At 38.2% G+C, this 27,885-nt stretch overlaps 3 protein-coding genes and 1 pseudogene across 3 annotated transcripts; 2 read left to right on the forward strand and 2 right to left on the reverse strand.

Moving 5' to 3' along the window:
• Positions 1–4,969: 4,969 nt before the first annotated feature.
• LOC121774703 lies at positions 4,970–5,665 on the reverse strand. The gene has a single exon (XM_042171578.1). It carries the CDS (start codon positions 5,663–5,665, stop codon positions 4,970–4,972), a length of 696 nt encoding a protein of 231 aa, XP_042027512.1.
• A 187-nt stretch (positions 5,666–5,852) lies between these two features.
• Positions 5,853–6,752, reverse strand: LOC121774712 (basic salivary proline-rich protein 4-like). Its single transcript, XM_042171585.1, has 2 exons — positions 6,606–6,752; positions 5,853–6,467 (listed from the first exon to the last, which is right to left on the reverse strand). The coding sequence occupies exons 1-2, from the start codon at positions 6,750–6,752 to the stop codon at positions 5,853–5,855; spliced, it is 762 nt and encodes a 253-aa protein (XP_042027519.1).
• Positions 6,753–16,255: 9,503 nt separating this feature from the next.
• Positions 16,256–17,367, forward strand: LOC121763171 (chitinase 4-like). Its single transcript, XM_042159164.1, has 2 exons — positions 16,256–16,549; positions 16,847–17,367. Exons 1-2 carry the CDS (start codon positions 16,276–16,278, stop codon positions 17,251–17,253), a joined length of 681 nt encoding a protein of 226 aa, XP_042015098.1. The 5' UTR covers positions 16,256–16,275; the 3' UTR covers positions 17,254–17,367.
• A 2,275-nt stretch (positions 17,368–19,642) lies between these two features.
• Positions 19,643–20,628, forward strand: LOC121774721 (annotated as a pseudogene).
• Positions 20,629–27,885: the final 7,257 nt, after the last annotated feature.

The raw sequence follows: 27,885 nt of genomic DNA on the forward strand, positions 1-27,885 counted from the left end.
ATACCGGTGATATACTCAGTGAATTTCTCCTCGACCTCTATCTTCTCTAGGGTGGGTTGGTGGAGCTTCTTCCCTGACGTGAGCCTTTTCTGCTTTGTCACCCTCTGATTGACCTCCTCTTGCCACGTTGGGTTGTCAAATTCAAGCATTTGCTTGAGGAGGTTTGCGGTCAGCACCATGGATTGCTTGGAGTAAGTCATAGCAGGGGTTGGCTCAAGCCTCCTCTCCGCGCTTCGCTTGGAGGTCCTTGTCCAGCGTGGTTCCGGCTCCCCAGTCTCACTGCCTTCTTCATTATCACGGGGCAGTGGGGGAGCTGCTTGGTCAGCTTCACGAATCAGTATCCCCTGGTTGACAGGGCGTGTTCTCTTGGGGGAAGGCTAGGCTATCTCCTTCCCTTCCTCTTCTTCTCCATCCTTAGCTGGCCGTCATCCACAGCTTTTTCTTCATCGATAAGATGCCGCATACGGTGCGACCTTCGGTGTAACTGCTCCTTCTCTCTTTCGAGGAAGGGTTCATCATCTAACGTCCTTAGGAAGTTTAGATCTGCCCCCCTGCTCTGAAGCAAGATGTCGATGGGGAGGGGTCGTCGGATCTCCATGTCGTCGTCAATTTCCACCACTTTAATCGGCTCTGGCTCTTGGGTATGGTTGGAGTTAGAGCCTCCGCCACTCGATGGTGACGGGATATTGAAGGCGTGGGCGCATTCTTCTTCTCTAGGGCTAGCTCGACCAGTCTCCTCGACTGGCATCTCGACGTCTGCCCCCTCCAGCCTCGAGGTAGGTATGCCCTCGGCGGGGTGAGCAATAGGCTGCTCAACGTCCTCCCCCTTCTCCATAGCATCAAGGTCTTCTGTCGGTACAGTATCTCCACTGTAGTTGTCCAGTAAATCCATTGGGTTAGATATAGGCTTGTGGGAATTAGGGGAGGGAGACGGACTTTGTGTTTTGGGGGGAGATGCTGGGATTTGGGCTTCGGGAGTAGGAACTGGGTTTTGAGATCTGGGGAACACCAGATTTACTCTAAGGAGGGCGAAAACCTTCGCGGCGTCCGTCCCTATCGGCAGGCTGTCTAGGAGCCTCTCGAATTGCTCTGACAACCGCGGATCTACTGTTGGAAGTGGGGGAGGTAGAGCGACGGTGCTAGGGTTTACAGGCGGTGCCGCCGAGGCTGGGACGGAAGTCCGTCATCCACTGCTGCTGGTACCGGAACCGACGTTCCTTGAGGAGGTAGCTTGGTTGTTGGCTCCGTTCTTCTTCATTTTGCTGGTAGTTGTGGATTTTTCGTTGAAATCGGTGGCGATTTGGGCTAGGGTTCCTGCGATTTAAGAGAGAGAGAGAAATATCGAGAGAGAAATTTGGGTACGATTAGCGTGTGGGGGAAAAAGTGAAGGACGTTTCAGATTAAACCCCTTTAATTTGAAAAAACGACTGTTGGCTTCCTCACGACGCTTCATATATTAGGTGCGTCAGCAATCAAGCGCGCCTTTTTATTTCCCTGCCTTGATCAAGCCACTGCATTAGACCACAAAACAAATCTAGAATCCAACTGATCAAGTGGACAAGGAAATCCAGATGAATATTCAAGGAATAACCACATGATCAGATTTTGAAAATATATTTTTTTTTATATATTTTTATGCTTTTTAGTTGTTTAACTTTAATAAAGAGAAGAAACATATTTATACTAAGTTACCAAGGAGTCGACTGAGTGCCCTTAGGATGTCACTTGATCAGTTATCAATTTGAAATCCACATTTAGCTCGATCAAGCAGATTACCCAAAGGATACCCAGTTAACTCCTTTTACCTGTCGATCAGTGGAAAGATTTAGGTGTAAGTAGTGGAATTTCTTCCACCACGCACACCTCATTCCCGTCTCTGTAGAGCTTCACCCGATGACCATTCACCAAGAAGGAAGACGAATCATGGTCGCTTCCTTGGAGTTCGATTGCTCCATTCGCGCGTATGACAACTATGGTATAAGGGCATGCCCACTTTGATCTCAGCTTTCCCGGCATCAGTTTGAGTCTGGACTGGAAGAGTAACACCTTCTGCCCCACTTTGAGCTCTTTCCTCCGGAGATTCTTGTCGTGCGACATCTTTGTTCTTTCCTTGTACCATATGGCCGAATCATATGCATCGAGGCGAAGCTCTTCAAGCTCCTGCAGCTGCAATCTCCTCTCTCCAGTGCAAGCTTCGGTGTTCAAGTTCATCTCCTTTATAGCCCAGAAGGCTTGATGCTCAATCTCCACCGGTAGATGGCACATCTTCCCGAACACCAGTCGGTAGGGGGACATTCCAATCGGAGTTTTGAAGGCGATCCGGTATGCCCAGAGCGCGTCCTCCAGTTGGCGGCTCCAGTCCTTCCTTGTCGGATTCACTATCTTTTCTAGGATCACCTTGATCTCTCGGTTGGACACCTCTGCTTTACCATTCGCCTGGGGGTGGTAGGGTGCAGACAGTCGGTGGTGGACTCCATATTTCTTCATCAGGGCTTCGATGGTCCGGTTGACGAAATGAGTGCCTTGATCGGAGATGACGGCCCTCAGTACAACATACTGGGTAAAGATATTAGTCTTCAAAAATTTGGCCACCTCCCTGGACTCACAAGTCTTTGTTGCCTTCGCTTCAATCCATTTGGACACAAAGTCCACCGCCACCAAGATATATAGATTCCCCTCAGATGATGGGAATGGTCCCATGAAATCCATCCCCTAGACGTAAAAAATCTCACAGACTGTCATGGGGACCTGCGGCATTTCATCTCTCGCCGAGATTTCTCCAGTCAGTTGGCATCGTGGGCATCTCTTGCGGAATTCGGAGGCATCTTTATGAAGGGAAGACTAATAGAATCCACTGTCAAGCACCATCCTCGCCGTTTTCTTTGGACCGAAATGACCACCACAAGCTAGTGTGTGGCAGTGGACCAGTACGTCATCTTGTTCCCACTCGGGTGTACAGCGGCGGATGACTTGATCAGCTCCCATTTTCCACAAATATGGATCGTCCCAGTAGAAGTAGTGGGAGTCGCTCTTGATTTTCTGCTTCTGTGCTCTCGTGACCTCAGCATTTGTGGGCAGTTCGCCCGTTACCAGATAGTTGTACATATCAGCAAACCATGGCTCTCCCTACTGGTGGATCTCTTTCCCTTGATCAACTCAGTTTATCCTCTCAAGGCTGGACTTATAGTTGGACTTGATCAGGTACTGATGTTCTTCAGGGAATGCGTCAGAGATGGCTTCCCCGTTATCCCCTTGTATAATTTGGCTCAGGTGATCGGCCACTCTATTCTCCATGCCCTTCTTGTCCACTGCCTCCCAGTCAAATTCTTGCAGCAGGAGCACCCATCTGATCAAACGCGGCTTCGACTCTTTCTTGGCCAGGAGGTATTTCATAGTCGCGTGATCTGTGTAAACAATCACTTTTGAGCCCAGCAAGTAGGGTCTGAATTTTTTGAAGGCGTAAACCACTGACATCATCTCCTTCTCTGTAGTGTCATAGTTCTTCTGTGCTTGGTTGAGAGTCTTCGAAGCGTAGAATATGACATAGCTCTTCCCATCGATTCTTTGGCCAAGAACCGCTCCCACCGAGTAGTCGCTTGCGTCGCAAATCACCTCGAAAAGGTGAATCCAGTTGGGGGCGCGGATAATCGGCGCACTGATCAATCTGTCCTTCAAGATCTGAAAAGTGACATTGCAGGCATTTGAAAACTCAAACTCTGGATCGTTTTGGAGCAGTCTCGTCAAGGGTTGGGCAATCTTTGCAAAGTCTTTGATAAAGCGTCTGTAAAAGCCCGCTTGGCCTAGAATAACCTGGATTTCCTTCTGATTAGTTGGGTATGGAAGCTTCGCAATAACAACCACCTTGGCTTGATCAACTTCAATCCCTCTGCTTGACACAACATGGCCCAGTACGATGCCCTCAGTCACCATGAAGTGGCACTTCTCAAAGTTCAAGACCAGGTCCTTTTGTCGGCATCTCTCCAGCACTCTGTTCAGAGTATGGAGCCCTTGCTCAAATGTGTCCGCATAGACGGTAAAGTCGTCCATGAAGATCTCAATGCAATCTTCTAACAAGTCAGAGAAAATGCTCATCATGCATCTCTGGAAGGTACCTGGGGCATTGCAGAGTCCGAACGACATTCTTCTGTAAGCGTAGGTGCCGAAGGGGCATGTGAATGTGGTCTTCTCTTGATCGTCTGGATTCACCGCAATTTGGAAGTAGCCGCTATACCCGTCAAGGAAACTGAAGTATTGCTTCCTAGCTAATCTCTCGAGCATTTGATCAATGAATGGCAACGGGAAATGATCCTTCTTCGTGGCAGCATTCAGCTTCCTGTAATCTATGCACATTCTCCATCCAGTGACGGGCCTCGTCGGAATCAGCTCGTTCTTCTCATTTTTCACCACTTGGATTCCACCCTTCTTTGTCACCATGTGAAGTAGACTGACCCATTTGCTATCTGGAATGGAGTAAATAATTCCGATGGAGACCAGCTTGACTATCTCCTTGAGCACTTCCTCCCACATATTAGGGTTGAGCTTGCGCTGCTGATCACGGTGAGGCTTGGCTCCTTCCTCCAGCTAGATGTGGTGCATGCATAGATCTGGGCTAATTCCCACCAAGTCCGTCAATTCCATCCGATCGCCTTCTGATTGCGCCTAAGCACCTCCAGCAATTGCTCTTCCTGCCTCTGGGTCAACTGGTTGTTGATGATTACTGGTAGCGTTTCCTTCTCTCCCAGGTAGGCGTACTTCAAATGCGCTGGAAGCGGCTTCAATTCTTTCACTGGCATGGGTACTTCAGTCGGCAGAGGATTCTCGTCTGCTTCTCTTCTCAGTGGTGTGCCTTGATCAGGCAGCTTCTCGACGCTTGACAGTTGAGCTCTCCCGCTTGACCCAGCTGGCCGCGGTCGCTCACAGAAATCCATCACCGTCTTCACGATGGCTTGATCATCCATCTCGCCCACTTTCATAGCGTCGTACCAGTCAGTGACTTCTTTCTCAATTTCTTCGTCTGCTGCAGAGTCTGTGAATTGTCTCTGTAGGACTCCTCTTCTAGATACTCTTGCACCAGAGGCTCGACTGTGTACATTGAGTGCATGTTCTCACTGTCCCTCGACCTCTTCATCGCTTCATCGATGTTGAACGTGAATTGTTCTCCATTGAAGTCCAGACTGATCGTCCCTTTGCGGACGTCGATTATTGTGCTGGCTGTAGACAAGAATGGCCTCCCCAATAAGACTCCACTAGACTCCTTCGCTGCTGGCTCTGTCATTTTGATGACGAAGAAGTCGACTGGGTACATGAAGTTGTTCACCTTCACTATCACATCTTCAAGAATTCCCTCGGGGTGAATGCAAGACCTATCGGCTAGCTGTATCATGATGTCGGTGTCGAGAAGCTTAGGCTCTCCCAGCTTCTTGTATATAGAATACAACAGCACACTGATAGACACCTCTAGATCACACATTGCGTGCTCCACTTGAATGTCTCCAATTGAGATTGGTAGTGTGAACATCTCTAGGTCGGTCTTCTTTGATGGGAGGTCACTCCGCTGGATCACTGCAGAGACATTCTCCTCTGTAACCATCCTTCCTTCTTCAGTGACCCTTCCTGTCAGGTAGTCTTTGCCAAATTTACTGATAGGGGGTATCTTCAACGCCATCAGGAGTGACACCTTGACTTCCACGTCTTTGAATAAACTGGCCACATCAATCGTGGCATCTCTCTTCCTTGTAATCATGCAGCGGTAGGGGTAGGGCTTGGTCTTCTCAGTTCCATCGCCTTGACCTTCTCCTGAGGTCTCCCCGCATACTTTCGCCTTTCCCTTATCTTTTCCTCCGGTGGCTTGATCAAGGGAACTGGACTCTGCTCCTTCTTCGCTTCTCAGTCCTGATGGGCTGCACCGTAGCAGGGATCTTTCCTTCATTCCCTCTCAGTTCCCCTAGCGACATGGCAACCTGATAAAGTTGCTTTGTAAGCATGTCTAGAGATGCCCTCTGCTCTTTCTGCGCCTCTTGGATTTCGCGCATCGCATCATTCTGATGGTGCGGAGCCATAGCTTCTCCAGGACCTTCATTGGCGTGCCTGTTGTATCTCTGATTCGAAGGTCCTCCACCGTGGCTAGGCTGAGGGTAGTCTTGCTGCCCATAGTGCTCAGATTGATACTGGGGCTGATGGTATGGTTGGCTCCCCGCTTGTTGGTTTCCTCTTTGATGCGGCGGAATATAGCTCACCACCTGGTTGTTTGGTTGCCTCCCGGAGTTGCTTGACTGGGGGCCTTGATGTCTGTATCCCCAGTTTCCCTCTTGTTGTCTTCCTGACCAGTTGGACTGACTTCTGCTGGACCAGTTACCCTGGGGTCCGCCTGACCAGTTGCCTTGACCACTCTGCCCTCTATTTCCTCCGGTGTTCGGTCTTTCTTGAATTCGAGCAGGCCAATTAGGCTGCCCTTCGGAGGGTTGTGTCTGCTGAATAGATGGTTGAGGCAGTTGTTTTTGGCTCTAATCAGTCCACCTGAAATTTGGGTGATCTCTCTATGGAGCATCCCTCTGTTTTCCCTGGATCCAGTGGTCATCCGGGCTCCAATGGCCGACAGCGTTTACCTGATTCAGAGCTTCTGGTTCAGGAGGAAACTCGCAGTAGTAATAATGGTGCTCCTCCGGAGGTGGTGGCACATAAGTCTTCTCCTTAGGGGCTAGAGGTGGAGGTGCTCTGGCCTTCTCCACGGCTTCTAGAAGCTTCTTCTCCATTTGCTCAAATCGAGCCTCCAACTTCTCGTTGCTTCGTGCTTCTGCTGCGTGCACCTCTCCTCTTCTGTACTAGCCTCGAGAGGTCTCATATGATCTTCTTGCTTCGATCAATCTCTCTAGAATAATTTTTGCTTGGCTGAATGGGGTTTTGGAGAAATCCCCTTGGGCGGCTATATTGAGATCATTCTTGCTGTCCACCGTCAATCCACCATAAAAGGTTGAATAGACCTCCCGCTCTCCGATTTTGTGATTAGGACACGCTTGCAGCAGTCCCTGGAATCTGTAATTTCTCTCTTCAGGGCACTTGTCTTTGATGTTGAGAAGAAGCGGTCCAGGAAGATAATGCGGAACTCGGTCCAGGTTCTAATCGAGCTTTATGGCAGCCTTGACAACCAGATTCCTGCATCACCCTTCAAAACGAAGGGTATCTCCTTGAGCTTGAAATCTTCTGATGTGGATCCAGCTGGTACTGGTTGAATGTCACAATATCTGCAAAATTCCTCCAAAAAGGCATAAGGGCATTCCTTCGAGAGTCCGTAGAAAGTTGACAACACCGCGAGTACCCCCGATTTGATTGCGGTTGCCCGTATTCCTGGATAACTGCGATGGCATGAGTGAGCTTCTTCTCGTCATGAGTGTGTAGGGAGCCAATTCCCCAATCGTTGTCTTCGACGACCATCTTTGTTTCTGCTTCCTCGAGTAGTGGTTTAGGTGGCGTGGACAACTCTCCTTCCTCCTCACTGGTCAGTTGCTCAGCAGTAGATGATGATGCGGCTGCTGCTAACGCGGCTCTGTAGCGAGTGGTTACTACACTGGCCTCCTGGACTCACCACTGAGCGTTTGTATTTCTGTAAATGAGAGGATGATTCCAGTGTCCTCCGCGGTGGTACCTTCTCATGAAAAGAAGGAAAAACAAATTAAAAACAAGAAATAAAACTATTTACACCTATGAATTAAACACATCTTTGTAATAACACCATGCTTCCCCGGCAACGACTACATTTGGAAAGAGGACAGAAAAGACGAGACCGATCAAGTTATATGGAAAGATAACCAATCGGGTGGATCAGTTTGCAACTGTCATTGCGACTTGATCAAGGCGCTTCTCTCTTTTTCAAAAACTATTTATAACTCCCTAACATGCATCCTACTTTATACATGAAGCGGCAAGTACGGGGTCGATCCCACCGAGAAGCTGGTGCGTTAGTGTGTGTTTAGTGAACAGGGTTTTAGCTACGGCCACACTTTAAGTTGGGAGTTTTAAACTACTGGATTAAACTAGGCAGAACGTAAACTATCTACTTTATCAAGGGACATATCATGATGGAAAAAGTAAACTGATCAGGTAAGTGACAAACTGAAATAAATGACTTAACTACCTAAGCATGCTACGATTCTACGTGATACTTTACCATTCAATATTATGCAAGTTCAAACTTATGGATCAGGGAATTTAAGACCAAAACTAAGCTATAACAGTCAATAAGATTTCCAAAAACAAATAACTTTGATTTAAAAACAGAATTCTGAACAGAACTTGGAAAATGCGGAATACAAAACAAGAACGATTGCTTTCAACTACTTAACAACACAAAATTTAACTAAGTAACTAGAACTGAAATGAGAGAAAGTGATAGATCCAAGAGATTCTCGGTCGGAAACTGAAACGGCGGCGAACGGATCTGGATTTCTCTGTCGCGCTCCTTCTCACTCTCTAGCTAACCATTCTAACTCTCTAATGGAAACTAAACTAAAACTACTGATAAAGAAAAGAAAAAGATAGATCCAAAAAAAGATATTCTCCTATGGTGATGCGTCCTCTATTTATAGGCTTTTCATAATAGCCTCCAATTGTGATAACAAATTTGGCAGCGAATCTTCGTCCTTGCTGAAATTGCGCGTCTTATCCGTCGATACGTGTCCCCTTTTCTATTTCGCCGTGGTCCTTGGATAACTGATTGAGGATCGCTTTCCAGCGCATCGGCTATACGTGCCCTCTTTCTGTTTTGCAGTGGTCCCCGGCTAACTGCTTGACCATCAACTTGATCAACCCACACTGTTTTGGACCTTTTTCACCTTCTGCGCCAACATGATCAGTTTGGCTTTGCTGCCTTGGTCAAGTGGCATTCCTGCACAATTAACACTCGCTTTTCGCGTAAAACTGATCAAGTAGCCTACATTTTACCTTCTAAACCAATGCATGAAATAGGCCTTATCACAATCATAGATGTTTCTTTTCAAAATATGCAGGTTCAACTTTGACGGAAGTGGATTGTGCTGAGCACTGGTGGCAAGTATTCAGTTTGAAAAAGTGGTCTAATGTATCATGTCTCCATATATAAATACATTGTCTTGAACCATTCTGCTGTAATTTTGTACTAAAATTTTATAACCCTTGATTCGCCGATACTAAAATCAAAATATTAAAAGAAGAAGAAGAAGTATATACTCACGTCTTCCCTGAAAAGTATGAAATTTCTAAATTTTGGAAACTCTTCTCTTTAATGAGGTGGACCCATTTTCCATTAACAATATATTAAAATCTTTTTCTCTCCCTCTCTCTTATTCCTCTAATTATGCATTAAAGCATGTGTCGAATTAAATATTCATACTTTTCAGGGACGGATGAAGTATATATATATATATATATATATATATATATATATATATATATATATATATATATATATATATATATATATATATATATATATATATAAGAAGAGACATCAGCAACCACTAGACCAATGCATATTTTGAAAGAGACGTCATTTTATTTGCAATGTCTGGTTGTTTGAAATTTCTCAGTTCGTTCAGATTTGTATGTGGTTGTTTGAAATTACTCAGTTCGTTCAGATTTGTATGAGGCATCCTGGTACTCAGTAGTTTTATGTCATGACTCGAATATTGGATTATTATGACCCAATTTACCCATAAGTTGACATTACCCAAATATTCGTTAAGTATGACCCTAAAGAATAGATGATGTTTGGGTTATTGTTTGTGTATTCTTCGGTCGTATTAATATTTGGTTATTTTAATATGTCAAAAACATGAGAATAATCGTGTATTTTACTTCAGTTTGTTTGATACGAACATTTCGATCAGAATTGTATGACGCATTCTGGTACTCCAGAGTGATATATAATGACTCGAATGTTGGTTTATTATGACACAAATTAACCATACGATGCTATGACCCACATATTCATTTATTATGACCCCATGTATTAAGTAATTCTCCTCATACGATATTTCGTCTGCAAGAAACAAGAGGAAAGCATTACAAGGTCATTGGAAGTGCAATTTTACCGAAACGACTAATTTTTATTTCAAAAGGTCAACTTTAGGTCATTTGAAGTGCAGTTTTCAGTCTTATTAATATTGTTGGATGGAGAAAAGATTAGGTGTTTGTCAATACCAGAAGAATAATTGTATAGACGAAGAGCTTTGATTGCTCTATTTTTTTACTAATTGGTAAATTGCAGCACCAGCTGGATTACTAGTACATAGAGACTCCAGAATAAAAACAGATGAAATAATATATAGTGGCAATAACATCCAGCTGACATTTATAAAACAAGGTCCAAAAAACGAGAATTACAAGGTCTAAACCTCGTTTAATTAAAATAGTGGTAGACTATAAAGAAATGAACAAAAAGTTTCAGTATTTTTATGTATGACATAACCATTGATTAAGATCCGTAGTTTGCTATCATCTTTTCTACGTCGATCTTTGTTTTCTTGCTCTCCTTTGCATAATGTTTGGATGTCGCCTCTTTATTCAATAATGCGCTATGATTATTTCTTGCCACCATCAACACACGATTATATTTAACTCTTAAATACTGAAGCACACCTTTATTTTTAGTCGATAGTCCACCATTCCATTGACCCAAACAAATCATAAAAGTATTTCCAATCTCAATTCATGGGTTCTACAAAAGCAGAGGTACAGAAGGTAAATACATATAACTTTAACCTTGATTTGGGTCATGGATACCACGTCTCAATTCAGTCAACTTTTGAGTTGAACTTTGACCTATTGCTTATGAAAAAAACCACAATCAGAAAACAGAGATCCAACTAAGAATTAAAACTACATTCCTTCAAATAATAACCTAGAAAATTTAGTCGACATACCTTTTTGTGCTCTGGGTTCTGGCGGTACCTTTCTTCTTCACATTAATTCTTTGATATATTAGGTAACATCCAACCAATTGAGGTAAAATTTGGGTCAGATTTGAGATTGGTTTCAGTCAAACGGTATACAAAAGCATACTAACATTTTCCGTCATGCTTTGCCATTCCAGAAGCTCGTGTGTCTGCCATTACTGAAGATAGAGAAGGATTTGTCGTGGTCGTTGATTTTAGATTCCTCGAGTCGGATTTTGATCTTCGTTGATTCTGCAGATTAGGGTTTTTGTTTGGTCGATTTTGTAGGCTATATGAAATTGGAAAGGATTTTTGGTGAAAGAGAGTGTAATTGAATGGCATGGGAACCCAAGCATCAACTTAGCGTGTGGAGTAATTACTCCCATTAAATCTGCGCTTAAAATACGGATGGACGGTTCATTAATTTTTGATTCCTAACATAAGCCGTTGTTGTTATGACCCAAAAGAAAAAATTTACAATTCAGATCGTGGCCATTCATCTGCAGATCAAACGATTCATATATGGGTTGGGCCGGACCTGAGGGGGGGCAAGTGGAGCGGCCGCCCTGGGCCCCCAAATTTGCAGGGCCCCTCCCTAGCCTCAGGTATATATATATATATATATATATATATATATAGGGTAGTGTTAAACTCCTTTTCTCCCCTTAGATTTAAGTTCCTTCTTAATCTGGACCGTTAGATCTCATTCATCAACGGTCCAGATGATCTGCATTATTACACTATAATGGTGCATTATTAGTCGGTGTGCATTATTCAACTGAAAATCTGCATTATTACACTATAACGGTGCATTATTAGTCGGTGTGCATTATTTAACTGAAAATCTGCATTATTAAATGACACGTGGCATCAATCTAACCGTCAGATGACAAAATCGTGGGGCTGAGATCAAGAAGGAAATAGGAGAAAATATGGAAAAAGGATTTGAATACAATCCTATATATATATATATATATATGGGTGCGTTATATTGATAACCCCTAAATATCATAATAACCCTATAACTAAATCTGGACCGCACATTTTTAAAATCACGCGGTTGAGATTCAAACTTAGATTTACTTCATAAAAAAAAGGCGGAGGGGTAAAACTGTCATTTCGCTCATTTAATTTCGCAGCCGATAAAATGATACTTCGACATAAAAAATGACGAAACTATCATTATAAGCCAAAAGTATCATTCTACCCGGAAAAACTATCATTCTATCGGCTGAAAGTATCATTCTATCCGGCAAAACTATCATTCTATGCAATAAACCTAATATAATCGGCACAATACATAATATACAAACCTACAAAGCAGTAAACATATCATTTTATCAACTCAAAGTATCATTTTTATAAGTTTACTGTCATTTTATCCTCTTAGATTATCATTTTATCAGGTAAAAGTATCATTTTATTAAACAAAAATGTCATTTTATACACCAAAAATACCTATCATTCTATCGGCTGAAAGTATCATTCTATTATCCTTAGACGTATTCAAAACAAAGAGACTCGTTATCATTATTTGAGTCATAAAATTCAAGATGAGCTGATTTATCTTATGACTTCTAGCATTACGGACTCTATCATAAAGGTTGTTAAAGATGCCAAATATTTCTCTATTATCCTTGATTGTACCCCAGATGTGAGTCATCAAGAGCAAATGACTTTATTGGTTCGATGTGTTGAGATGTGTGATGACAAAATAAAAATTCAAGAGTACTTTTTGGGTTTCATGAAGGTGGATGACACATCTGGTTTAGGGCTGTTTAAAGTATTGGTTGATTCCATCAAGCTCTTTGGTCTTGATATTGATGATATTAGGGGTCAAGGATATGACAATGGCTCTAATATGAAAGGAAAACATCAGGGAGTACAAAGGAGATTGCTTGATATTAATCCAAGAGCTTTATACATGCCATGTGCTTGTCATAGTCTTAACCTTACACTTTGTGATATGGCTAAATCTTGTGCTAAAGCAGCTAGCTTTTTTGGAATTGTGCAACGGATATATATACTATTTTCTGGTTCTACTAAAAGATGGAATGTTTTGCTTGATCATATTCTAGGTTTAACAGTGAAATCATTATCCAATACTCGTTGGGAGAGCAGGATAAAAAGTGTTCAAGCAATTAGATATCAAGCACCTCAGTTCAGGTCAGCTTTGTCTCAGTTACAACAAGCTAGTGATATAGAACTAATTGATAAGACTGATGCAAACAACTTATTGAAGGCTCTTGGTAGCTTTGAGTTTATACTTGGCATGGTTATATGGTATGACATTTTATTTGCTGTAAATACTGTAAGCAAGAGGTTGCAATCACCATCTATGTGCATTGATACTACCTTGCATCAAATTGAAGACATGAGGAATTATTTCAACAATTACAGGAATGAAGGATTTGCTTCTAGTATGACCATTGCCAAAAGTATTGCATCTGAAATGGGTGTAGAGCCATCATTTTCAGTGAAGCGCAAGGCTCAAAGGAAGAAACATTTTGATGAAATTGACACCAATGAAGAAATTCTACAAGCTGAGAAGGCTTTTGAGGTCAATTACTTCTTGGTCGTGGTTGATATGGCAAACACCTCATTGAAAAGTAGATTTGAAGAACTACAAACATTCAAAAGTATGTTTGGGTTTTTACTTAGCTCAACAACTTTGAAGTCACTAAATGATACTGAATTAGAAGATTGTTGCACCAAATTTGCGAAAACATTCTCTTCGCATGACACATCTGATGTGGAGGTAAATGATCTAATATCTGAGTTGAAGGTTTTGAAGCTAAGTTTGCCGGAAAGGCCAATGTCTTCTATGGACATTTTTTAGTATGTTAGAAAAAATGGATTCTTATCCAAATACCTCAATTGCTTATCGCATATTATTTACTGTGCCTGTGACTGTGGCATCGGCAGAAAGAAGCTTTTCAAAGTTGAAACTGTTGAAGAATTATTTAAGATCTACGATGTCTCAACAACGGCTGAACGGGCTTGCCACTTTATGTATTGAGAAGAAATTATTAGACGAGGTTGACAGCAACACCATCATCAACGACTTCGCATCAAGAAATGTTAGAAGAAATTTTTGAAGGTAATATGTAATAATTATTTGAAGTGAATTTCTTTTGATATGCTATTAGTTTTTTGCTGGATGAAACTTATTATAAAATGGAAGGAAAAAATATATAAATAGGGCCTCAACTTTTAGTCTCGCCCCGGGTCTTTGGAACCTCAGGACCGGCGCTGGGTTGTATTTCTTTACTTAGGCCATTCTTTTGACATATTAAAACCCGGTACGGATGTATTCATATTCATATGGTAAATATTGTTCAAAAATAAATATTTGTTAGTCCATTAAATCTTATGATCTAGCGGTTAGATTAATGTCACGTATAATCTAATAATGTACTCCCTCCGTTATGCTTTAGCATTCTCAGTTACTTTTGTACACTTGTTTTGTAAAAATGATAATAAATAGTTAAAGTGGAGAAATGGTAAAGTAAGAGAGAGAATAATGTAAACAAGACTCTTCTCTACATTATTCTCTCGCTTACTTTACTATTTCTTCACTTTAACTATTTATTATCATTTTACAAAACGAGGGCATAAAAGTGACTGGGACTGCTAAAGCGGGACAGATGGAGTTAATTATAAAAATGCTTAAATATTTTTATTCCTTGGACTATTAGTGTGAAGGGAGAATTCTAGGGACTTTCACTTGAAAAAGAAAGAAATGGAATACGTGTGAAATGAGCATATGGTTACTAAAAGCATCGTTGAATAGTAGAATTTAGATTTATCAATTGTTAGGCTTGACCTTGACTCCATGATCATGTGAAATGATTAGTAGTAGTATTAAATTATTACTTTTTTCATACAATAAGATCTCTTTTAATTTAATAATAATTCACGATAAACTCGTGAAAACCCTAAACTTGTGTGATCACGCAACAAAAATTATGATTCTCAAACATGATTAATATTTGCTATAATTATTTGATAGAGTAAGAAGAAACTATCTATAACCATTTAGGACCTCTATACATTTTAGGTCTAATATACGCCCTTAATCCAACTCAACCAATTATATACAATAAATTAGAAATAATTAAATAATAATAATAATAATAACTATAAAAAATAATTTCTTTGGAGCTAAATGATTTGGTTTTTTATTGATAATTTTTACTTCCCTCCGTCCTAATAAAGTCCTAATAAATATGAAACATTTAATTTCGGCAGATTTTATACAATACGTTGTTTCATTTGGAAACGTTTATTTTTAATAGGACAACCCAAAAAGAAAAAATGTTTCATTTTTAATGAGATAGATAGAGTATTGTCAGAGAACTAATTCAATAAATACACTAGTAATCTCTTCGTCCCAACTACGTTGAGTCATTTCCTTCTTTGATAAAAAAACAAAACATCCGATCACTCTTATTTTATCTCATCACTTACTTTACTATCTCTTTATCTTTTCTACTTTATTCCCCTCTTCTACTTTTCTACACAATTTTTTAATTTCCGTGCCCAAAAGTTTTAACTCAACTTAATTGGAACGAAGGGAGTACATATGTATAATAATTTAACATGAAAATATATTAACGTTTCAACTGATGGAGCGAGAAATTTAAATTTCAAATTATGCAAACCAAGCATATTACACTCGAATTTATTAGTATTGATTATATTTCTTAGTCCATATTTCATTTCATATTACTCACACTTTTCATTTTTAGTAATTAATTTGGAATTGATTTTTTAGTGTAATTAAATTAGTATTTTAAGAGTAATGAGAGAAATACTTAATTAACTCTAATATATTAATTAAATATCCTAATTCTTATTTAAAATATAAATCGTGTAGTAGTTTAAAATAAGTCGAAATAAATTAGTGCGACTAACATGGGACCGATGAAATATATAATTTGCATAATATACATACGATAGAGATTTCATATGCCTCAATATGGGACTTCCCTAGTCATCCAAACAAAAATGCAAAAACTTGATATAGTATAATTTAAATAATAAGTCAGTTATCGATTATAACTAATTAACAATTATAAAAATAAGTCAGTTATCGATTATAACTAATTAACAATTATAAAAATAAGTCAGTTATCGATTATAACTAATTAACAATTATAAAAAAATTTGACTATTCCAATTTTTAAAGCCGCCAGACAACTAGATATATCCTCCACCGAAAATTAAAATACTCCTAAATACCCCAAAATTCCACAATTGCATAAAAATTCCAATATCCCAAACTTCAAAATATCATCATTCACTCTATAAATAGCCATACTTCCTTCCCTTCATATGCACAACATTTTCTCCTTCGTCTCCGAATATGAAACCCTCTCTCACTCTCTACACCCTCCTTGCTCTCCTTCTAGCTGCCGGAAAATCTGTTTCCGGCTCGGTTGGTGATATAGTCACCAATAATTTCTTCAATGGGATTGCTAATCAGGCGGCCGCAGGCTGCGCCGGAAAGGGATTCTACACACGCGCCGCCCTCCTCCAAGCAGTTCAGTCCTACCCGAAATTCGGCACCACCGGCTCCACCGACGATTTTAAGCGGGAGATCGCCGCGTTCTTCGCTCATATCACCCATGAAACTGGACGTAGGTCTTTTTATTTCACTCACATTTCATTATAAAATTAATATATAAAAATTATTTCTCATATTCCGCTAACTATTTCTTATTCATTTTCCGTTATATTTTTTAAAACACGTCTCTGGTCAAACATTCCTTAAATTAGTGGACAGATGTAGTAACTTATTTTACTTTTTGTTTTTATTTTATCTAACATTAGATAACATGTGTCTAAGTAAACTCAAGACCATGTGTTTATTTTAAGAAATCAAGTGTTATAATTTGTCACATGTAATACAATATGTATTTTTTTTTATCATGCAGATCTATGCTACACAAGAGAGATAAATCAAGCTAACCGCTATTGCGATAGCAACAATAGGCAATGGCCATGTGCACCGGGCCAGAGCTACTTCGGCCGAGGCCCAATACAACTCTCATGGAACTACAACTATGGCCCAGCCGGCCGAGCTATAGGCTTTGATGGATTGAACAATCCTGATATCGTGGCCAGAGATTCTGTTATCTCGTTCAAGACCGCATTGTGGTTCTGGATGAATAATGTGCATGCGATTATCACATCGGGTCAGGGTTTTGGAGCAACGATTAGGGCTATTAACAGCATCGAATGCAACGGTGCGAATCCGGCCACTGTGACTGCTCGTGTTAATTATTACACAAGCTATTGTAGCCAACTCGGAGTTAATCCCGGGGGTAATCTTCGTTGTTAGAAAAGCTTATTCTAATAATCAAGTGTGGCCTCTTGTGTGAGCTAATAACAGGCCTCCTGGAATAAATGTAATTTGATATATGTGAGTGATAATTAATGGTGTGTTTGAACTAAATGCATAAAAGTTTTGAAGTGTATAGATATTTGAAGAATACATATATACTTGGAAAGAAGATTAAGCGACACAAAACTAGCAGAATAAGACCTCTTATAAAAAATTATAAAATCAATTGTTTTATTTCGGATAAGTATTGATATGTAAAGCGAGTCCATATTCACTAAATAAAATTTCGTTAAGGATTTTTTTAATGCAATTAAGGATGTTAATTTGTATTTCTAAATATACCATCAACGCTTAAAAAACGTCCTTATTGTTAATGTCCCAACTAAAATTAGAGGATACAAATGAAAACATCTTAAAAAACAAAAGATTAAGTTAATTTTTCCTTGGACGCTTTCTTTTGCGTCCTAAATTGTTATTATTTTCTAAATTTTCTAACGCAAGCAATTGCTTTTCAATTTTTGTATCCTTAAAAGGGTAAGTTTTTCGGTATACCTTATTTTCGGTATGACCAATTTCCATACCGATGCAGTACCTCATTTTTGGTATACGTACCAAAGTTCGGTATACCGTACTTTTGCGGTATACCTTACTTTCAACATCAATGAAAATAGATAATTTGAGTTTTTAGAATATTATTTATATTTTATTTTAAAAATATATATATTACATATATTTTATTCATAATTATATTTATATTTCACAATAAATTTTATAATTTTAAAAATATATAAAATATATTTTATACTATTAAATTATATTTTAAGGTATATACCTTAATTTACGGTACATACCGAACTTCGGTATGAAGCGGTATACCGCGGTATATGAAAATTCATACCGTTACCTTACCGAAATCTTTCGGTAAGGTATTATACCGTACCGAAAATTCTTTTTTCCTTTATTTCTTTTTTTTTTCCATTTGTTTCTACTTTAAAAATATGCAAATACAATTAAATAATTGTATGTGTATATACTCTAGTCGGTTAAGTAGATTTCTTTATATGGCTAAATCCGGGAAACTTTTGACGATTTTACTATAATTGTTGATTGTTAGACTAAACTCAACATTTAATGTTGAATTGCTAAAGGTGTCCTCAATTTATTTATGTAGAAACATCTCCTTCGCCGACTAAGAGTATATATACTTATAAATTTATTGTTCAGAACTTCAAGTATTTTTTGTAATTTGTAATGAGCTTCGTTGTAGACTAGTAGTGTCATTGTATTTAAATTTTTTGTGATTTGTAATTGTTGTAACTTGTAATCTCAATAAAATTGCAATTTTCATCGTGATTTTTTGAATTTTATTTACGCACATTTCATAGATAAATAAATAAGAAAGTGCAAAAAAAAATTACGAACGGCCTCATGAACCGGCGGTTTCGGCCAAAAATCGGCGGTTTTGAACCTCCCCATGAACCAACGGTTTTTTGAACCGGAACCGGAACCCCCGAAACCCTTGGCGGGATGGTCCCGGTTCATGAAAATGTTGAACCGTGAACCGCCGGTTCCAAACCAGAACCGACGATTTTTGAACCGTGTGCATGCCTAACTTAGACGCGTACTTCACTCTAATTAAAAAAATAAAAATAATAAAAAAAGAAAAAGAGGAAATGGAATACGTGTAAATGAGTCTGTGGTTCTAAAAACAGTGTTGAATAGTATTTCGAATTAAACAATTGTTAGGATTGACCTTGACTCCACGTGAAAGAATTACTCACTCCGTCCACCATTTAAATAACCCTTTTGACTCGACACGGATTTTAAAAAATTGTTTAAATTTATGAAGAAAGTAAAAGAAAAAAGTGAGTGAAATGTGAGACCCATTTAAAATATTAGTTTTATATCGGATTGAGAGTGTAAAGGGAGAATAAAGAAAATTGTTCTATAAATCGTTGACAAATCAAAATTGCAAAATGACTTTTTAAATCGTGGACGGAGGGAGTATTAAGTTTTATTCTCACTTACTTTACTCTCTTTTACTTTATTATCTTTTCATTTTTTTTATAAATTTCATTTTCTACTTTATTCTTTCTTTAACTAACTTACTAAATATATTTTTTCTTAAATTACGTGTTGAAAAGAAACGTGTCAATTAAATGAGGAAAATTTAAAATTTGACTATTCCAATTTATAAAGCAGCAAGACAAATAAATAAACACACCCCCGCCGCAAAATTAAGGTACGCTGAAAAACATGAATACAACAAAATTTAACAACTGCAATAAAATTCCAATATCCCAAACTTCAAAAATATCGTTATTCACTCTATAAATAGCCACACTTCCATCCCTTCATATACACAACAATTTCTCCATCTCCAAATATGAAACCCTCTCTCACTCTCTTCACCGTCCTCGCTCTCCTTCCGGCCACTGGAAAATCTGTTTCCGGCCAGAACTGCGGCTGCGCTCCCACCCTTTGCTGCAGCCAACACGGCTACTGCGGAACCACCAACGACTATTGCGGCCCTGGCTGCCGTTCCGGGCCATGCTTCGGCTCGGGAAATAAAGTTAGTGATATAGTTACCGAGAATTTCTTAAATGGCATTGCTAATCAGGCGGCCGCAGGCTGCGCCAGAAGGGGCTTCTACACACGCACCGCCTTCCTCGTGTTTTGTACCCTACTTCTATATAAATGGACACACAAGATGTGCTAGGCCCAATATGACAAATAGGACCAAAACATAATATAACGAGACCTCATTTGGCTAGCGGCAAACAATACATGTTCAAGGCATATTAACAAATTATTTCACTTTTTGTTTATATTTTATCTAACATTACATAACATATAGGCTAATAAGAATATGACACTAAGTAATTTTAAGACCGTGTGTTTATTTTAAGAACTCATGTGTTATATGTCACATGTAAAACAATGTTTTTTATCATGCAGATCTATGCTACGCAAAAGAGATCAACCAAGCTAACCGCTATTGCGATAGCAACAATAGACAATGGCCATGTGCAACGGGTCAGAGCTACTTCGGCCGAGGCCCAATACAACTCTCATGGAACTACAACTATGGTCCAGCCGGCCGAGCTGTAGGCTTTGATGGATTGAACAATCCTGATATCGTGGCCAGAAATAATATTATCTCGCTCAAGACCACATTGTGGGTCTGGATGAATAACGTGCACGCGATTATCACATCTGGTCAGGGTTTTGGGCCAACGATTAGGGCTATTAACAGCATCGAATGCAACGGCGCGAATCCGGCCACTGTGATCGCTCGTGTTAATTACTATACAAGCTATTGTAGCCTACTGGTCCTACTCAGTTAATCCCGGGGGTAATCTTCGTTGTTAGAAAAGCTTACGCTAGTAATTAAGTGTGGCCTTTTGTTTGAGCTAATAACAAGCCTCCTGAAAAAAAAAGTAATTTGATAAATCAGAGTGATAACTAATGGTGTACTTAAACTAATAAATGCAAAAAAAAATTATGAAGTACTATATAGATATTTGTACAATACATGGGAAGAAGATTAACCGACACAAAACTAGCAAGATAAGATCTCTTATAAAAATTTATAAAAGCAAAACATATAAACTCATGTTCAATAGTAGCTTCCCGGAGACTTGACTTGCAATATACTCAAGCTCAATCAAACAAAAAGGATCAACAAGTAAAATGATGACAAAAAAGAAGACGAAGGAAGTTTTAGTAAGTGAGAAATCACTTGGGACCTTTGGACCTCGTTCAAGGGACCTTTACTTTCTCTCAACCTTAACTATTTATTACTATTTTTTCAAAACACGTGCAAAAATGCAATGTCTTGCTTAGGCTGAGACGGAGGTAGTATCTTCATTGCCTCAACGAATCTTTCAAAACAGGCCCTTGGATATTGTTTTAACCCATATAAAGTTTTTTCAACAGACATACTTCTCCATCTTTACTATCTCCTGCGAATCATGGAGGAACTTCCATGTGAACTTCCTTCTATAATTCACTGTGCAAAATTACATTTGTCACGTCGAACTAATTTGTGCCACTATTGAGAATGTCTCTGAATAATCAACTCCGCATGTCTAAGTGTATCCTTTGACTATAAGGCAAGTCTTGTATCTCTCAATAGTTTTATCTAATTTTGTTTGATCATAAAGATCCATCTACATTTTGTGAATTGTTTCCCCTTTTGTAATTAGAAGTTAACAATTTTTGCTTGTGTAGAATTTGGGAATATGCCAAAACGTAAATTAGAAAATAAAAAGTGGACTGAAGAATTCGATACTCTAAGGGGTGTTTGGTTTGTAAGATTGTATTCCGGGATTAAATATGTAGTATGTTTGATTCATGAGATTCAATCTCACAATTCAATCCTAGATGAATAATTATGAGATAATTAGTAATGGCTAACCAACTCCCTAGAACTAAAATAATCTCACAACTTTATTCTAGATTATATCTTGATAATATTTTATCTAGGAAACCGAACGGCACCTAAGATTATAAAAATATAATAAATGCATTAATCGATAGTCTAAGCAGAATAAATATGTTTGGAACCATTGTTAGACCTAGACCGAGAATATGACTAAGTAAACCATAGCCGCATCAAAGTCAAGGTGGCCACGCAATGTAGTTTTCCTTCATGCACTATATATTTACTAAATTTATTTCCTTATAGCAAAAACGGTACTATACTAATTTAAGTATTAATAAAAAAAATTATCATCTTTTTCATTTAATCAATGAGTTTGGTAGATAGATTATATAGTACTTCCTCCGTCCACAAGAATATGTATTCTTTCATTTTTAGTCCGTCCCATAAGAATATGCACTTTTTAATTTTGGAAACCCTATTCTCTCTAACAAGGTGGGACACATTCTCCACTAACAATACTATTTTTACTTTTTCTCTCTACCTCTCATTTACTTAACCAATTTTGCATTAAAACATGCCGAACCCAAAGTGCATATTCTTTGGAGATAGAGGGAGTATATGTAGTGTTATGCAACATTCTTTTATATGTTGAGTGGAGAGAATAAAATAGGAAAGTGAATAAAGTAGATAAAAGTGTATCTATTTTTAGTAATAGATCATCTTAATTGGGACAAAACAAAAAGGAAAACAGATTATCTTTAATATAAAATCGTATTTATAAATTTTTCTATAGTCTTTCTCATTTAATCAATGAATTTTTCACGAGGTAAGCAGCCTAGTCTGATTTATAGTTTTAATTGAAATTGTACATAATTTAAATTTATCTTGAGTTTTGGATTTTTTACACGTTTATTTCCAATAATATCTCAATGTACGTTATCCACTAAAAAACGACAAGTACCTGACTATGTTCACTTTAGAGTTAATTATAATTTATATTCTAATTTTTTTATACAGTATTACTTTCAAATATATCGCATCCTTTATAAAATAGTGTCAAATTTTTATTCAATTTTCAATAGTCACTTTAGAGTTGATTATAATTTATATTCTAATTTTTTATACAGTATTACTTTCAAATATATCGCATCCTTTATAAAATAGTATCAAAATTTTATTCAATTTTCAAACTTTTTGCAAATGTATTATTACTCACTACTTCAATTTCCAACGTCGCATTGATGTAGTGCTGGCAAATACAGCCAAACCCTAACCCAACCCAACCCAAAATCTTGGATTCTTATTGGGTCTCAACTCTCAACCCATTAACTTTTTGGGTGTTCATGCAAATTATCGTGCTATGTCAAAAAATTTCAGTCTCTCCATTAATGTTAGTAAGTTACTATACAAATTAACCTGACACAATATGATAACGACCATAACATGATATTATTACACAACTGAAACTTGATATTACACTATTAAACATACAATATTATACATTTAAAACTTGTTACAACATGATTTAAACTTTATCACGATTTAAATCTAAATAATAAAATTAAAGTAATAATATTTTTTACTTGATACAATTATTAAAATAATAATTTTATTTCTAATCGGATAACCCAAACCCATACCCAACCCAAAATCATAAGGATCCCAAATCATATAAATTTGACCAAAATCCATTAATTTCGTACAAGTTCTTGTTATCACATCGTATTAATAATCGTCTATCCTACATTGATGACATTACATAGTAAAACTTATGAACATTTACAATTCTCTAATGTGTTACTTTTCAGAGCATCTCCAATGGCGGCGAGCGGGCCGGCCAGCCAATTTCCGGCGCTCGCCGGTCCGCTCGCCGAACCATTGGAACCGGCGAGCGCCATTTCGGTGAAAAAATCGGCTAGCGCTGGCCGATTCGCGAGCGCTCGCCGGTCCGCTCACCGCCATTGCAGGCTCAGGACCGGCGAGCGTTCGACAAGCGAATTTATTTATTTTTTTTAATTTTCGAAACACTATATATACGCGATTTGCATGTCATTTTCATTCACACCACTTGTTTTAACGAGTACTCTCTCTATCTTAATTTCTGTACAAGATCAACAACGGAAAATGAGCAACGTTGGTAGTAGTAGTGGTGGTAGTGGTGGGGATGACGAGGAGTACGATCGTCGAATGAACGAAGCGTTAGAGGCCTATACGAACCGTGAGATTGATCGGCTGCTGCAGAGGGCCTTGCAGTCGGCGGTACCTCGACCTCGACCACGACCAGTTGTCCACCGCCGAACAGTGATTGAACGTGATCACGTAGCTGCACATCAGCGCCTATACGCAGACTACTTCGCACAGGAGCCGCGGTTCAACGACAACCATTTCAAGCGCCATTTTAGGATGAGCATAGCCCTGTTTATGCGTATTGTTAACGCCTTGGAGCAGCGATATCTGTATTTCCGCTTCAGGCATGATGCGGCTGGCATACCCGGCCACACACCTATTCAAAAGTGCACTGAGGCAATCAGGCAGTTGGCCTACGGAGGCGCGGGAGACATGTGGGACGAGTACCTCCACATCGGTGAGTCGACTGCCCTTGAATGTATGAAGTATTTCTGTCAGGGCGTGATTGAAATTTTCCGTGATCAGTACCTTCGAAGCCCTACTCGCGAAGACTGCCAGTATTTGATGCAGATGCACGGGGAGAAGCATGGGTTCCCGGGTATGTTAGGTAGCATAGATTGTATGCATTGGGAGTGGAAGAACTGTCACGCTGCCTGGAAGGGGTTCTACACGACCGGCTACAAGGGAAAGAATCCCACGATGATCCTGGAGGTCGTTGCTGACTACCGGCTATGGATTTGGCATGCGTATTTTGGGATAGCCGGGTCGAACAACGACCTCAACGTCCTCAACTCGTCGCCTCTTTTCAACGAGCAGTGCCAGGGCGTCGGTCCGGCCATCAGTTTTGTCGCCAACGGGACCCAGCATGATATGGGCTACTACTTGGCGGATGGGATATACCCTAGGTGGCCCGTCTTTGTGAAGACGATCAGATGCGCATCGGATGAGAGGAAGGCCTACTTTGCGGAACGCCAGGAGTCGGCGCGCAAGGACGTGGAGCGCGCATTTGGTGTGCTCCAGTCTCGATGGGCGGCAATTTGGGGTTCAACGCGTTTGTGGCATATCGACTGCATTGCTGATATAATGTACGCCTGTATTATCATGCACAACATGATTGTCGAAGATGAATGTGTACGACTGACTAGTTGGGCCAACGACGATAATGAAGCCGGTCCAAGCCACGGCATAGCCGCCCCCAACGTACGAAATGGGGTCCCGCACAATGAAGCCGGCCTCCTCCAAGCACTTGCCGACATGCGCCAAACGGATGCTAATATTCGACTCCAAAAGGATTTAATTGAAGAGTTGTGGGCGCGGAGGATTGCACGACGTTAGTTTTTTTTTAATTATGTAATTTTTTTAAATGTACTTTTTTTAAAATTTAAATAAAATAATTGGATTTTTCCGTATTTGTGTCGTAAATTTAATTCCGTATTTTGTGTGATTGTCAATTATTTATTTTATATAATTAGGGGTGATGTGGCTAGGCTATTGTTGGGCTATTGCTGAACTATTTGCTTGTACTGATAATGTGGCAGGAGGATTTTTAATGCTGATGATGTGGCAGGAGGATTTTTAATGCTGATGATGTGACAGGAGGAGTTTGTGGCTGGGCTATTGCTGGGCGAAAGCCACTGGAGATGCCCTCATAAAAAAGTTAAATGTTCATAAGTTTCACCATATCATATTTCAAATCGCTAGATTCAAACATAGCGGTAGCACTAGAGTCGTGACTCCAATATCCTACTAATAATCAATGTAATTGGGACAACTAAGGGGCAATTTCTAGAGAGCTGGATTCTTTGTTAGTACTAATTCTTATTGAAAAGACCAAGTCATATCCTTAATTACAGGAGGATGCCAAAAATTTAGCTTATTCCACGCCGTCAAATACAGTTAGGTATATAATTATTCAGTTTTGGATTTAATTTTTTTAACTTATGCACATTTATTACTACCGTTTAGTATTTTTTTCTTACTGAATTAAATCGACAAATCAAAATCTTTTGAAACCAAAAATTTAATTGAACTGAATTATCGAAAACCCATATTAAGGCATTTTTAAGGTGAAAAGGTAAATGGAAGAGGTATATTCTAAATTTACATTTTCAAAAAGTGAAATATAACCTTTTGAAAATTAACACATTCCAAAAAGAAAAGGTATATAGAAAGATAAATTATTTTCTAAAATAAAACAATAGTACAAAAAGCATTCTGAAACATTAAAAGTGCATTTAATGGTCCAATCTAGTGTTTGATATATTGGCTAATTTTTCTGCTTGACCCGTTCAATGAGCAAGGACACGTTGAATTAAGGCTGAAAAATGGTGTTTTATTATCATGGAAATTGGGTGATAATAACATGTGCAAACTATATAAATATTACGTGAAATTTACTAATATAGCCCTCAGCCTTGGAAATATAGAAAAAGAAAATGGATAGTTTTGGAATTTCCTATTATAGTATGACTTTAAATAACAAACCAAACATGTGATATTAAGACTATAAATAACATATCATCAATTCAAACACCACAAATAGAAATAGAAAATAAAGAAAACCATTTCTACAAAATGAATTTATTCTTATCTAAATAAAAGATAAATTTCAATTCAAATACATATCTAAATAAAGGTGTAATACCTTTCTCAAATAACTTTCAGCTTAGAAAATGATTTTTTATGAAAAAAGCTCTATTTAGCTCTTCATTTGGAGATATTATTAGAAAGACTATAACTGAAATTACAAATATTTATTTGAATCCAAAAGTTGAAATCGCCTAAATATATTGCATAAACAAAAAATTCAAAATTATTTTCTAAAATTTGCATTTAAATATATTTCAAGTCACTTGCTAATATATCCATACAATAACTACAGTCTTCAAAATCTAAATCATAATATCAATTAATACAAACATGGTTTTTTAGACATGTGTCTAATAAAAATAGTCTTTTTAGATTATTTTTTTTATTTTGACCTATCCATAATATTAGTTCACTTTAATCACTTTTTCTTCCTATCTCTCTTTTATTTTACTAATTTCCAATTAAAACATGCATGGTCTACAAAATCTCTATTTTTGTGGGACGGAGTATTCAAATTAAATTTGTTTTGTTGGTTTATATATCTGAATCTTAATGAATCAAAACCCAAAAAAAATCCACCTAAATTTTTAATTTTGGTTTAATTCAGATTATATTTTTGAGTAATTTGTTCACTGTTGGATACAATGAATAATGCTTCCAATACAATTAGCTTAAACGACGACGTATATTTTGAAAGAAATGCGGAAAAAAATAAGTTATTGAAGTGTCATTGTCAAAATCAAAATCATACTAATATTCAATTCATTAGACTTTTCCGTAATGATATATGGAGTGTTTGATTTAATTCAGCAGTTGAATATTCAATTCTATCTATTGTGTTAAAAAATAAAATCGTATCTCTGAAAATACTTAAGTTCTTTTTTTCTCTTTTATTTATACCTTCTCATCTATAATCAATATACTCACTTCTTTATTTATAGTCAACTACGTACATTATTCTTCAATTCAAATTAATAAGTAATACTCCTAACATTCTTTGAAACTTCCATTACAGTTGTAGAAAATGGTTATAGTTTTATTACTATGAATCATTAATTAATTGAACTACAATTCAGACGCAGGGTGTTCTTACATCTTTATCCTCATACCTTTATCACAAAATCGACAAAACAGTTGGGACGTTGTTGAAATACTTTAAATTGTCTAATTTGTTTCGAAATTTGTTCCTTCTACTCATAAATTTTAATGAGCTTAAATGAGAGACTTAAACATGTATTCCTATCTAATGCCCAAAATTAGATGACGAAAAAATTGATAATAAAAAAAATGGAATAGAGCTTCAAAATTTCTCAATCAATTATCTTAGATTCTTAGTTCCAAACCAAAAGAATTACTAGGAATAAAACACTTCATAAAATTTAATTTGCAGCTCAAAATTTTAGATGAACATATTCATATCCTTATCCAAACATAATCCAAATTGTACTCCAAAATCAACACAGTGAGAATTGAATACAACAGTCATAGTATAATTACGTATGATACTTCTACACGTCAAAAGACCA

The sequence above is a fragment of the Salvia splendens genome, chromosome 2, assembly GCF_004379255.2.
Source record: "Salvia splendens isolate huo1 chromosome 2, SspV2, whole genome shotgun sequence".
Classification (NCBI taxonomy): domain Eukaryota; kingdom Viridiplantae; phylum Streptophyta; class Magnoliopsida; order Lamiales; family Lamiaceae; genus Salvia; species Salvia splendens.

Coding starts and splice junctions, on each gene's coding strand:
- LOC121774703 (XM_042171578.1), bottom strand. CDS start 5,665: ATGGCGTTGAAGATACCCCCTATCAGTAAATTTGGCAAAGACTACCTG.
- LOC121774712 (XM_042171585.1), bottom strand. CDS start 6,752: ATGGAGAAGAAGCTTCTAGAAGCCGTGGAGAAGGCCAGAGCACCTCCA. Junction 6,468..6,605: donor AACCAGAAGCTCTGAATCAG/GTAAACGCTGTC, acceptor TCTATTCAGCAG/ACACAACCCTCCGAAGGGCA.
- LOC121763171 (XM_042159164.1), top strand. CDS start 16,276: ATGAAACCCTCTCTCACTCTCTACACCCTCCTTGCTCTCCTTCTAGCT. Junction 16,550..16,846: donor TATCACCCATGAAACTGGAC/GTAGGTCTTTTT, acceptor TTTATCATGCAG/ATCTATGCTACACAAGAGAG.